The 13,240-nt window shown below is 46.7% G+C and overlaps 1 protein-coding gene across 2 annotated transcripts in view; it reads right to left on the bottom strand.

Moving 5' to 3' along the window:
• Nucleotides 1-9,724: 9,724 nt before the first annotated feature.
• The window catches only part of AARSD1 (alanyl-tRNA synthetase domain containing 1), a 30,124-nt gene continuing 26,608 nt past the window's right edge, over nucleotides 9,725-13,240 (bottom strand). Inside the window, exons 12-13 of one of the 2 annotated variants that reach the window (XM_068098428.2) lie at nucleotides 11,594-11,763; nucleotides 9,725-11,115 (exon numbers count right to left, since the gene is read on the bottom strand). In XM_068098428.2, the coding sequence (XP_067954529.2) occupies nucleotides 11,625-11,763 (139 nt within the window). In that variant the 3' untranslated portion in view covers nucleotides 9,725-11,115; nucleotides 11,594-11,624. Of the gene's footprint in view, nucleotides 11,116-11,233; nucleotides 11,764-13,240 lie in introns of those variants that run through there. The other variant, XM_068098427.2, reaches the window with a different exon arrangement.

Here is a 13,240-nt window from a genome sequence, read left to right as displayed (position 1 = left end):
GATCCCATCCTGATTCCGATCACCTCCTACACGTGGCACCCATCGCGTGGCACCGCACCGTCGCTGGATGGAATCACTACAATGCACGACGCGCCAGTTGCGCGTGCTGCCTCTTCACTGGATGGGCCCCTTTGCATGCGGTTCCTCTCGCGGGCACTCTGTGAGGCCGGCGATTCTGATCGCGGCCGTCGCAGTCCCACCTGCATGTAGCAGCTACTCCCCGAGGCCGGCGAACTCCGCTGCCCGGAATCGCCTCCATGGAGGCTCGCTTGGCACCATGCGACGAGCACTCTGTGAGGCCGGCGATTCTGATCGCGGCCGTCGCAATCCCACCTGCATGTAGCAGCTACTCCCCCGAGGCCGGCGAACTCCGCTGCCCGGAATCGCTCCGCTGCCCGGAATCGCTTACATGGAGGCTCGCTTGGCACCATGCGACGACTCGTCGCAGCACGGATGCGTTTCTAAGGACGTCGAGCGGGACCTTCATAGCCTTTCACGGCACTCGGGCTTATGCGTATGCCATGTGTATACCATGTGTTTCCTATAAGATGATCGTTCTTCGTCGTCCTGGGGTTTACCTGAGTTGTTGTTCCCGATCCTCAAACGGATCCCCAAATTACTTTAATATGATAACGTTGGATTGCATTACGTGGTGTTGGTGTAGAGCGGGCTTGACGGACCAAATGGCCTCCTCTTCATCCTTCATGCTCTGACCCGAAAACGATGAGGGCGCCCTAGATATTACTTTCGCCCGTCGGCCGGGTTCTTATTCCGTATACCGATCTCGCGCACGCTCGCATGCTGCAGCCCATGGACGCGAGACTTTAGTTTTCGGAGTGCTACTTTACTCCGTCTGGGGATGCCACTCAGCTAGAACTCGCTGTCAAACCCGCCCGCACGCACGCGCCCGAACTAATTGATGACGTCATCGACTATATCACGCGTTGGCTTTACAGCGTCATTAACGTACTTGCGTGCTACCCGCGTACTCATCGGGGGAGGGGATACGATAACATTTCCCTGTATCTTGGTAGACTACGTACCAAATGTCAGGGTCGCGCGCCGGGGATTCGTTAACATTTCCCTGTATCTTGGTAGACTACGTACCAAATGTCAGGGTCGCGCGCCAGGGTCGCGCGCCAGCGTCGTTTAGGGAGTACACGGTGACCTGCGCATGAAACGGGGCACCGTACCACCTTGGGCTCGTTGTTTACTCTGAGCTCGTTGTTTATCGGACAGAGCTCTTGGCTCGTACATTTCGAGCCTGCGAGACGCCACGTCTGATACCATTTCCCTCTGCCCGGACTGCCTGTGACTCTGCCTGACCCAGACTGTGAAGGTCGTCTGTCTTTGGTATGCAGCGCGCTGCTGCACCCCCGGTGGCGGCTCAGTGATGTTATGGGCCGGCATCCATTATGGTGGGAAGGTTCGGGTGCCTTAGCAGCTCACCTCCTTATTTCTTTATTATTTCCTTATTCCAAGGGATATGATTTGTGGATATGTTAATCTTACGGTTTGTGGATATGTCCAAGGGATATGACCATGATGCTCATTTGCATGTGTGGATATGTCCAAGGGATATGACCATGATGCTAATTTGCATGTGTGGATATGTCCAAGGGATATGACCATGATGACCATGATGCTAATTTGCATGTCGCGCTGTCGCGCTGGTGTTACTTAACTATGCGCGACGATGGATATATTTCTGGGGTACACCGTGACCCATGGCTCTGTCGCTCCGGGTACGGGGCGTCTGCGGCCTTCACTCGGCATGGCCCCCTCCCTGTGATCGGGCCACCCCGCCCCTTTGGGAGCGCCTGCGGCCTTTGCTCGACATGGCCCCTCCCTGTGATCGGGCCACCTCGCCCCTTGGGAGCGCCTGCGGCCATTTGCTCGACATGGCCCCTCCCTGTGATCGAGCCACAAGGTGCCCGGGTGGTTAATTGATGCTCGCCCGGGTGCCGTCCGGTATATCGCCTCCCACCTCGCCCCTTGTGTGGCCCTGGATGGGCACTTTGTGTCCATGAATGGTCGGTCCGAGCCATTCCATGATGGTCGATCCATCCGTGGTCCGGCTGGCTCCGTGCCATGCAATGATGGCGTTGTATGGATGGATCGGTCGGACATCTGGGGATGGCCTATCCATCCGGATCATCTAGCATGTCAATCATCTCGACACCAGACTATCCATCCATCCGGGACGACGCTGGGCCAAACATGGTTTCCAGCCGGGAGTCTCTCTCGGTCTGCTGATCTTCTCCGATCCTCCGCGCGCGCTGTACAGCTGGACAGGATGCCATATGCGTCCCGGGGTTCTGCACGCTTCGGTCGTTTTGGGCGTCGTAGTAAACAGCCATGCCGGTCGTCCAGACAGCCTTCAGAGGCCGCTCGTGTCTCGTGCGACCGCTGCCAACGGTAGATTCGCGTGCCGGAACGAGAGTTTGTAATGCGTATGTACCCTTGGGAGCCAAGGCAGGTACAGACTTACTGTAATGGACTTACTGTAGTGGTCTCCTGTCAGGTACTCTTACTTAATGTAAAGAGGTTTACACGTTTACACATCATCCTGACATGTTGCCTAGCGACGAATGGTCTGCCGCTCTTCGTCAAGGCGCACCTTATGCAATGTGTTGCGTAACGCTAAGGTACCCCTCATCCATCTAGCTGCTGTGCCGACTACCCCACAGTAAGACTACTGCTACCCACGGGCTCTTCGTCTTCTCCCTGGGATGAACACTGCTTGCTCGGTTCGATATCTTCTTGACTGAGATTTCCTCCTCAATACTTCTATATCTGGGGGTTGATGCTAACCAGGCTAACAGGTTGAAATGCGGTAACCCTGCCATCGACATGGATTGACGTGCCCTTTTCGTTTATTGCTGGCTGATGCTTGGGCAACCTGCCGAGCGGCAGTATAGTTTTAACGGCGGGGAGAATGTAGTGAAAATATACCAAGGTGAACCCAGGGGTGCTCGCTACGGAAGGGGCCGTCTATAAGACCCGGGACAACTGGGGCGTGCGGACACTTCAGCGGGACTCACTGTGACATTATCCAGTAGTATGAATGGTATGTACGCCCCCCCAAATGCTGTGCTGCGCTAACCATTGTTATATGGTGACTACCCCTTTGCTGCTCATGTATGCCCTGATTTATGCTCATGTATGTATGCTCATGTATGTTCCATGTATGTATTTTCACAGGATGTAATTGCCGATCTAAATGATATTAAACCTACCCAGAGGTCAAGTCGTGTCTGAGCTTGATTTTCACGACAGCTTATATCCTTATTATGTGTGTTAGGGTAAGGCTGTGTCTTCCATTAAAATAACACTCCATTGCACCAAGTGAAATAAGATAGATTCCCTTCATTCTTCATTCCCATTCCCAAAACCTCCATTTCCCCTTTCGTCATGGCCAAGCCTCGATTGCCAATATTACATCCCCTCCAAAACCACCATTGAACATGTGCGCTCGGGTCGGGGAAGAAAGGCGTGCCCGCCCGTATTCATCAAGGGCGGAGCCAGAGGGTCGCGCGACCAACCAGGGCCGAGGTGAGCACACCGATGGGCGTGTCCTGAAGGCCGGCGGCTTGATCGCCGGAGGCGTTATAAAAGCGCGCGTGCAAGGTACTGCGTGAGAAGATCCAGATGAGCTTTGAAGTGAGAGAAGGTTCAAGGTCAATTACAAGCAGTTGCGCCAGAGACGGCAGACGCGTCCTGAGGTGAGCCAGAGAAGCAGCTTTGGCTCCACAAGCAGCGTTGACTCCACCAGGCAGCTTCAACCCGTTACCCCGCGGGAACCAGATAGCGGTGGCATCGGTGGCCGTCGAGGTCCAGCCGACGTCCCGTGCGGGATCAAGCCCGAACCATCTGCCCCAGCTGAACCTTCCCATTCCTCCTTCCAGCATTCATTCCTGCCATTCCATCCTTCTTGTGTACGTGAGTTTGTTCTGTTTGTTCTGTCCTGGGTATTTAATTAAGTTTGTATAAGCTAGTATTTTCACTGTGTCACCTGCTTTTTCCATGTTCCCTGTATATAACTTTGACTGCTCCTTTTGCTTGTGTGTGTAAATAATAAATCCCGTTACTCTTCTGTACGTCTTCTTCTTCCTCTTTACATTCGGTCGCTTTAGAGGTTTCCAAATTGAATATCTGTGGCGCGATCGGCCAACGTTCGGGAATCGGGTTAATCGGGGTAACTGTACGACCGCGGGGCCATCCGCTCGGCAAACACAACACCTTAACCGCGGGCCGTAACAATATATATATATATATATATATATATATATACATACACACACACAGAGATGGCTGTCCACTTGGCCGTTTGTGGTTGCACGAATTGGCTGGTGTGAGGCTGGGTGCAATGTGATTGGCTCCTGGCAAGATTTAATGTATCGTAGAGGCTCATTAAAAGCTGATATTCCAAATTTCATTTCATATTTCACGATCCGGAACTCGTGGCCTAAATAATTGTCAATCTCAAGTGAAATCGGAACAAAATTAGGAAAAAGCTGTTTTTTAAATTAAATAATAGGCTCCACTAGACGTGAGGTAAAATGGCTCCAAAATGCATTTTTTAACTCTTTTAGAGGTAATTATTGTATGTCAGATTTTATTTCACACCATCCAGGGACATCAGTCGTGATCTTTTTGGATTCGGATTCTACTTTTATTAGACCTTTTTAATGTATCCAAGTCAATCCAAGTAAGTATGGTAATACCATACCGCTATAACATGGAATCACAGTTTGTTTGTTTGTTTTGTTATATTTTTACTTATTTTATATTGTTTTTTTTTTAAATATACAAGATCGAGGCTCGTGGAAGAGCTAACATTGATCACAAAAAGACAAATTGACACATAAAACATATGATAATGGGAGCGGGAGACAAGATGGAGAGCAGGGACATCAGGAGATCTGTGGGAGGGAGAGGGCTTGGGGGAGGAGGAGGCATGGGAAGGGGGGGGGGGGGGGTTACCGTTGACTTTAACAATACGATTATTAACAATGATTAACAATTAACAATGATTATTAACAAACGTGAAGGTACGACCTCAGCAGACAGGATGACCTCCGAGGTACCCACACTTTCCTTTGCGCCGTCTCTCCTGCGTTTGAATCCCGACCCAGCTATAAACTATCAGCCCGGTGAATCATCAATGTGGGACGTCCGTCCAATGAATGATAAACTGGGCGTCCCGTCTTCTGACATTAGTTGATGGACGTTAAAGATCCCCACAGTGTACTTCACGGATTGTAGGTGAGCTATCGCAGGTACCCTGAACAAATTACACATTTCTGCCCAAATTCCTGCTTGGAAGGCAATGGCAAACTACCCAGTATAACCATTGCTCAGGAAGCTGCTTTAGCGGCACCGGCACTCTGTAACGAGCATGGTCCATCAGATATCAAATAAAAATGACAACTGAATAGCAAAAGTAAAAAACAAAACTAAAAAGGAAATTAAAGCCACTTAAAAACGATATAGACGGACATGTACAGAGGAGTTGGGGAGGGTGCGGGATGCGAGGAGAGGTAAAGGGGAGTGGGGGAAGGAGTGGGATGTGAGGAGAGGTAGAGGGGAGTGGGGGAGGGTGCGGGATGCGAGGAGAGGTAGAGGGGAGTGGGGGAAGGAGTGGGATGGAGGGGAGTAGGGGAGGGAGTGGGATGTGATGTGATGTGAGGGGAGGTAGAGGGGAGTAGGGGAGAGATGGGGAGTGGGGGAGGGAGTGGGATGTGATGTGATGTGAGGAGAGGTAGAGGGGAGTGGGAGAGAGATGGGGAGTGGGGGAGGGAGTGGGATGTGATGTGAGGGGAGGTAGAGGGGAGTGGGATGTGAGGGGAGGTAGAGGGGAGTGGGGGAGAGATGGCGAGTGGCGGAGGGAGTGGGATGTGAGGGGAGGTAGAGGGGAGTGGGTGAGAGATGGGGAGTGGGTGAGAGATGGGGAGTGGGGGAGAGACACGAAGGGAGTCTGGGAGACAGGGGAGCAGCAGAGAGGGGAGAGACAGGGGAGTGGGGGAGAGACAGGGGAGTGGGGGAGAGACAGGGGAGTGGGGAATGGGCAGGGAAGTGGGAGAGAGAGAGAGTGGGGAATGGACAGGGAAGTGGGGGAGAGAAGAGAGAGGATGGGGGTACCTTTGCCAGCATTTCCCGTCCCTTGGGACGGGTACTCTTCCTGGTGACTAGTCCCAAATAAAGGGCACCATGTTTCACGAGAGGGTGTTGGACCATAACCACAAATCACATGGACTAACGAGTGTCCTACACATTGCACACTATACCTTTGGTCGTTTAAAAGGTGTCAACGTCTTTGGATAGAACAGATGTTATTGTTCAGTCACGTGATATTCCCTTTTTATATGATGCACAAAGTAAAACATCGTAATACTCAATGATCCAACACCTTGGTGGGTTTAAAATACCAAATCGAATATCCATTTTTAGCTGTTAAACGTACATGGCATGACGTGTCAACTGCGAACCCGTTACGACGTCATGGTGGTGGCATTACAATTAAGCCGAGAGAGTGGTGCAAGATCAGAAAGGTGGTAAAAGACAGCCAGGCACCAACCTGTCTGCGATGCGGCGGTACTAGGCCTAGTACAGAGGGAGACCCAGCTTCATGATGGGAGAGTCCATCGATTTTGGGAACTTTAGTTACCTGTCTCATTGCATTTGTACAAAAATTATGCATTTATTGTTATCCTATATTTTATGCATAATTTTAACAAAAACATGAAAATATATATAGTTTTGTAACCCAAACTGTTTTTTTTTTGTTTTTTTTCAAATGACAACTCTTCCACATTATTTAAAAGTCCAATTACCTAGCTGGATCTCGTGTACTTCTCAAAAAATTACTTCAAGGTCAGAGAGGACGTTACACTTGTATCACAATGATGACAAAGACATTAGGAGAGCTCGGTGTACATGTACATCTTACTATAATTTACCAAATGTCCGTCTGTCTGTTCGAAGGTACCGTAAAAACTGCTGAACCGATCGCAAAGATATTTTGGGTGGGTAATCCTGGGACCCCTGGGAGTAAAATAGGCTATTTAGTTTTCCCAATTTCAGCTTTTGTCTCAAGCATTCTCAGGTTTGGACTCCCGCATAACATTCGCGTTCGCATAACGTTCATTGTGACGATGTTCTCATTGTGACGATGTTGTGACGATGTATGTGTTCACGGTAGTGTTTGACGTGACGGTGTGAACGTAATTTCGTAATGTTTTTCGTTTCGTAATCCTTTAATGAACGTTTAATGTTTAATGAACGTTTAATGCCCTTCGATGTCCGGGGCCGCACGCGCGCTACACTGGACGGGCCAGCGTGTACCTTGCCCTTCGCCGTCAGGCTCGGGTAAACCGCCGAGCCCCGTCCGTGATGGGGACTGGGGCTTGAGACATTGTCCCACGAACGAGGAATTCCCAGTAAGCGTGAGTCATCGGCTCGCGTTGATTAAGTCCCTGCCATTTGTACACACCGCCCGTCGCCACACAAACATCACAATGAAACACAATCACAATTCACATATTCGTGCAATTCGAATAAATAGGAATAAATAAATTCGAATTCGAATATTTTCGTCACAATGACGGAAAGCCTCATTAACGAAAACGTCCAAGGAAGCATTCACATTCACAAAATTTCTGCCTTCAATTTCTGATATTTTGCCTTTTCATTTCGGCTTCCCAATTGAAGCCCCGCCCGTAGGGCGGGTACCGTTGCTTGTACATTACAATGACATTAGCAGACAATGACAATATCAAACTAGAACGCCACTCAGTAGAGCGCATACTCCCGCCGTGGGTCAAGTTGGAATAGTACGATTTCACGAAAGTTTGAGGGAGTAGTTCAGTGACAACACAAGACAAGACAACACAACACAGACACTGCACAGATATATATATATATATATATATATATATATATATATATATATATATATATATATATATATATATATATATATACATATATATATATATATATATATATATATATATATATACATATATATATATATATATATATATACATATATATATATACATATATATATATATATATATATATATACATATATATATATACATATATATATATATATATACATATATATATACATATATATATACATATATATATATATATATATATATATATATATATATATATATATATATATATATATTGTTGCGGATATGGGATTTGGCCTCCATCCATATCCGCTTGTAAATATTCCCCTATTTCCCCAATACTCCCCAACTATCCCCAATCCCCCATTCCCTAGTCCCATTGTCTGTAAACAACACTCTGTAGAACCGACCTTCCCCTTTTTCCCCCATTAAATGTCGTGCCCAGGTTCACCGCATCTCACGTAGACAACTATAGGACATCTTGCTAGTTATTCTTAGTCTATGTCAGTTAAGGACTCGTTTCCATTAATTCTGACTCTTCGTTGCACCAGAATGTGATTGTATGGCACCAGTAGTGAGTTTAGGACCTCCCCATACCTCCTCCCATCTTCCTCATGAAACTACAACAACAACAACAACTACAACAACAGCGCGCGGGGAGTGTGCGTCCTCACTCCGGCTTGGTTAGCCGCCATTGCCCATGTGCTCCGAAGGGGTTACCACGAAGGGGCTGCCTGTCAGCTCCTCGTCAAGGGCGGAGCCCGGTAACCCCCCCGCACCCAATAAGAAGCGGCGGGCCGATTCCATCTGGGGCGGAGCTAACGAGCCGAGGGCGTGTCACTCCCCGCTGGATATACGCAGCCACTTACCGGACGTGACGTGAGATGCGCCCCCAGCTTGAAGAGGACCAGACGCCACCTCCAGCGCGACGATACCTCCCTGCATCTTTTGGACCGCGCTTTATCCTGTCCCTGAGCCAAGGTGCACCTTGTGCTATCCATCGACTACCTGCCCTTCCTTGCCATCAATCCCTGTGTGAGTCAGTCTTGTCCTGTTTATCTGTGGTCTGTCGGGGCTACTATAAGACCGTGATTAAGTGCCCACCTTCCTATGCTGTCCCTCTTGTCCGTGTAATCTAAACGTTCCGCATACAAATATTATAACCTCCTCCGGAGGTCTTGAGAACTGTACCCCTGGTGTCGTGTCATTTAATCCCAGCCGTTGTGTCCTTTCCTTAATTGATTTAGCATAGCGCGATTTGGCCAACGTTCGAGTAGAATCGGGTAAACTGTGCAGACGCGGTCATACCAAACCGCTCGGTAAACTAACATCCAAAACCGCGTCTGTAACAATATATAGAATGTATAGAAGATAATGTTGAAAAAAACAAACAAGGCAATTTCACTTACATTTTCGGATTCAGCGTTCAATTATATATAGGTGAGTGTATTTTGAGGCATGAGTGACTTCAAATAAAATTGTAAGCCAGGAAAACGTTCGTTTCATTCCTTAGGGATACAACATGTAAAACTGGCCCAAACGTCAAAACAAAACTCGCTCATTTTAGGTCGTACAAGCTAATGCGACCACTCATTCTTCTGGGAAGAATCCCGTGCATATGCTGGTCTCACTTATAAGTTCATCAAATACTGAAACCGCGATTGACATTCACTGAGGTAAATGTTGGTATCTCTTCTGAGGTAAAAGAAACAACAACAAAAAAAACGTTTTAAAGCATTACACGCATCAAACGATACATTTTATGAAACGGGGAAACCTAATACACACTTCGGTGGTTTTAAAATGTCAGAATATGTCTTTATTATAAATAAAAAAATGAACATTGAAGACGACGCTGCTAAAAAATACACTGCTCTAACGCATAACCACAAGTTTAAACTACATTTACAACAAATATGAAAACTATTTTCATATCGAAATGTTAAATATAGAATATATAGAAGGTAATGTTAAAAAAAAATGAGCCCTATCTTCCAATGGTAAAAAATTCTTCAAAAAATTCCTGGATCCGGAATAATATCCTGAGCTTCACCAAAAACTAATCAATTCTTCCTTATCCCAAGGGCAATCATCCCAACAGCTTTCATCCAAATCCGTTCAGAACTTTTCCATATATCTTGTTCACAAACACGAACACACATACGCACAAACACACACACACACATGGACGGACACGATCGAATGCATTACTCCCTGGCGGGAGTAACAAAATATCGGGGATCGCAGCATCATGAGCTGTGATCACACGGTAATGCCAAACACATCAACATCCTGCAGGAGTTCAAACTGACAGGATCTCACAAGGCAGAGCCTCACCGTGGTATATAGATTACAGTAGATCTGAGAACCAATGGAGACTCACTCGTTCACTGACTGACACAGCACTATTACAATTGCTTTTCGTGTTCCTTTGGGAATGTGCGAGACTAATGTGTACTCCCAGATCCAAAGGTAAAATGCCGGAAATAATTCATATGTAACTAGAACGGCACTCGGAAGAGTGCATACCTCCACCAGGCTCATCAGTTTGTTTTGTATCCCAATAATAGGCCGGATCTGGATTCGGACCTGAACCAAAATCTCATGGGCTTGTTCTTGTTACCTAACGAACCCGTCCACAAAGTTTAGTCATAACTCGTCCATAACTGTTTTAAATATCATGTTATTTAATCGCTTTTCTCAATGGTGAAGAAGAACTTAAAAAATTAAATAACTTGTATCCGAATCTATATTCTGATCTTCACCAAAATCGAATCTATTTGTCCTTGTCAGACACCCAACCTCTCCACCAAGTTTCGTCCAAATCCGTCGACAACTTTTTGAGATCTTGTTCGCAGACAAACAAACAGACAGGTGTGAAAACATAACCTCTATCCACCTTCGGTGGCGGAGGTAACAATATTTAACCTGTCTAATCTTTAGAATGAATTGACATCACAACAATTCCAAATGACTCGTCAAGTTTCCAGGCAGGAATGATTCCTGGACAGGTCACCACTCTGATGCAGGGGACTCGACTGAGTGTGCAGAGATTTGTAATTTGTTCAGGGTGCCAGCGATAACTCGCCGACTCTTCATGACCACAAACGCCATCAGTGATGGCAGACGGGTCCTCCAGGTGAACGTAGTTCCAATGGACGGCGCACACATTGATGCCCTACACCTGCGAAACACAAGGACGGCAGTTTATAGCTCGTTCGAGATTCGAACCCAGGTTACAGAGCTCAGAGGTGACTGTGCATACCTTTTTTGATCAGCAAGATAGAAAACGATTCTAGGAGTTATCCGAAAACAAATGTTTATTTTTCCTAATGAAGAAGCATTCCTATTACAACACAGAAGATTGTGGAGAAAGAAAAAGAAAAGAGAAAAAATAAAATTTTACATTTCAAAGGCAATTTAATGGACATCCATATTCAAATGAAATTACGAGTATGACCAATTGTTGTTTGTTACTATGACTACAGAACATACTCAAAAGGTGAAAACAATCGGGAAAACTATCGATCATGTCAAGCCGACGAGGAACGGACATTTACGGGTCACACAGAAGTTAAGTAACTCCCCATGTTATAAACATAAATTATTTAGTATATCGCTTTCAGAAAAAAATGTTCAAGTCAGTGCAAGGATGCATCCACCTGGGACATCCGATGCCGAATTCAGGTGCCGTTACTGTTCACAGGGTGGAAACTCAGAGAGGTAAGTGCGAATGAGAGCTTCAGCCTGGGATCGCCGGCACATCTTGGAGGCTTTGCCCTGAAAGCGCCCACCCTTTGCGGCCCCTCGACCTTCCAAAATCTCTGCCACCCTGCACACAGGTGGTCAGGTGGGTTGCGATAGTTGACAATTCCATTTGTACGCCAAACTTGGTAAACAGATCCCAAAACACACAGGTTGACTAAAGGTGCAATAACATTTGAAACATCAGCCACTGACAACAGGACAGTGCAAATGTGGTCACAAAGCGGTATGAGACCATTGCTTTAAGTAGACTGTGTAAATGTAAACATAGTGGTACTGTATATTACAGGTACACTTCCGGTCAAAAGTTTTAGAACGCCTCATTTTTTCCAGTTTTTATTGAAATTTACACAGTTTAATGTCTCAATGTACTCTGGAATTAAGCATAGAACAAATAAACAATTGGAGGTGAAAAAAGAAATCATAGAATAATTTTGTCTAACAAAATTTAATTCAAATTTTTGACTCAGCAAAGTAGCCACCTTTTGCAGATATAACCGCCGAACACACTCGTGGCATTCTTTCTACAATGGAAATCAAATATTGTTCGGGAAGTTCTTCCCAACACTGTTGCAGAAGTTCCCACAAATGTGTTGCACTTGTAGGTTGCTTTGCTTTCACCCTTCTGTCCAGTTCATCCCAAACCAGCTCGATGGGGTTTAAGTCTGGAGACTGTGCTGGCCATTCCATGATTTGAGGCCTACCGTCTTGTTCCTTTCCTCGAAGGTAGTTTTGACGTAGCCTGGAGGTGTGTTTAGGGTCATTACCTTGCTGTAGGATGAACCCCTGACCAACTAGGCGTATACCAGAGGGTATTGCATGGCGCTGCAAAATGTTGTGGTCGGCTGGTCGCCCTTTTGGTTCAGGGTGCCAGTCACTCTGTGCAAGTCGCCAACTCTGGATCCAGCAAAATAGCCCCAGACCATCACGCATCCTCCCCCATGTTTGACCGTTGGTGTCACACACTGAGGAACCATCATTTCGCCTACTCGACGGTGTACAAAAACCCTGCATGATGAACCAAAGATTTCAAATTTTGATTCATCGGTCCAGAAGACCTTCTTCCAGTCTTCAGTTGTCCACTGGCGGTGCTTCATGGCCCAGGCAAGCCTCTTTTTTCTTATTTTGTCATCTTAGCAATGGCTTTCTTACTGCCACTCGACCTGTCAAACCTGCATCTAGAAGTCTTCTCTTCACAGTTGAAACTAAGACTTGCTTACTTCGACCAGTGTTGAGCTGTGCTTGAAGCTGTTGTCCTGTGAGCCGCCTATTACGCAAGCTGTTGAATCTCAGAAACTTGTCTTCTGATTCTGTTGTGGCTTTGGGTCTGCCAGACATCTTTGTGTCAGAGTTTCCTCCAGTTTCCAATATACTACTTCCTGCAGTGCAATATTGTCCAAATAATGCTTCAGAGGGTGTAATAACAGTCTGTTCCAATACTGCTTTTATACAGATAGGGGGTTTGTAATCAAGGAATCAGCAGAGGTTGGGACACCTTTAGGAATTGTTCGCATCAACTTTCAAGGCTTAATTTACATACATTG

Source organism: Myxine glutinosa, chromosome 6 (assembly GCF_964187855.1).
Source record: "Myxine glutinosa chromosome 6, kmMyxGlut1.1, whole genome shotgun sequence".
Classification (NCBI taxonomy): domain Eukaryota; kingdom Metazoa; phylum Chordata; class Myxini; order Myxiniformes; family Myxinidae; genus Myxine; species Myxine glutinosa.
This window is presented reverse-complemented; position numbering and strand designations above follow the sequence as displayed.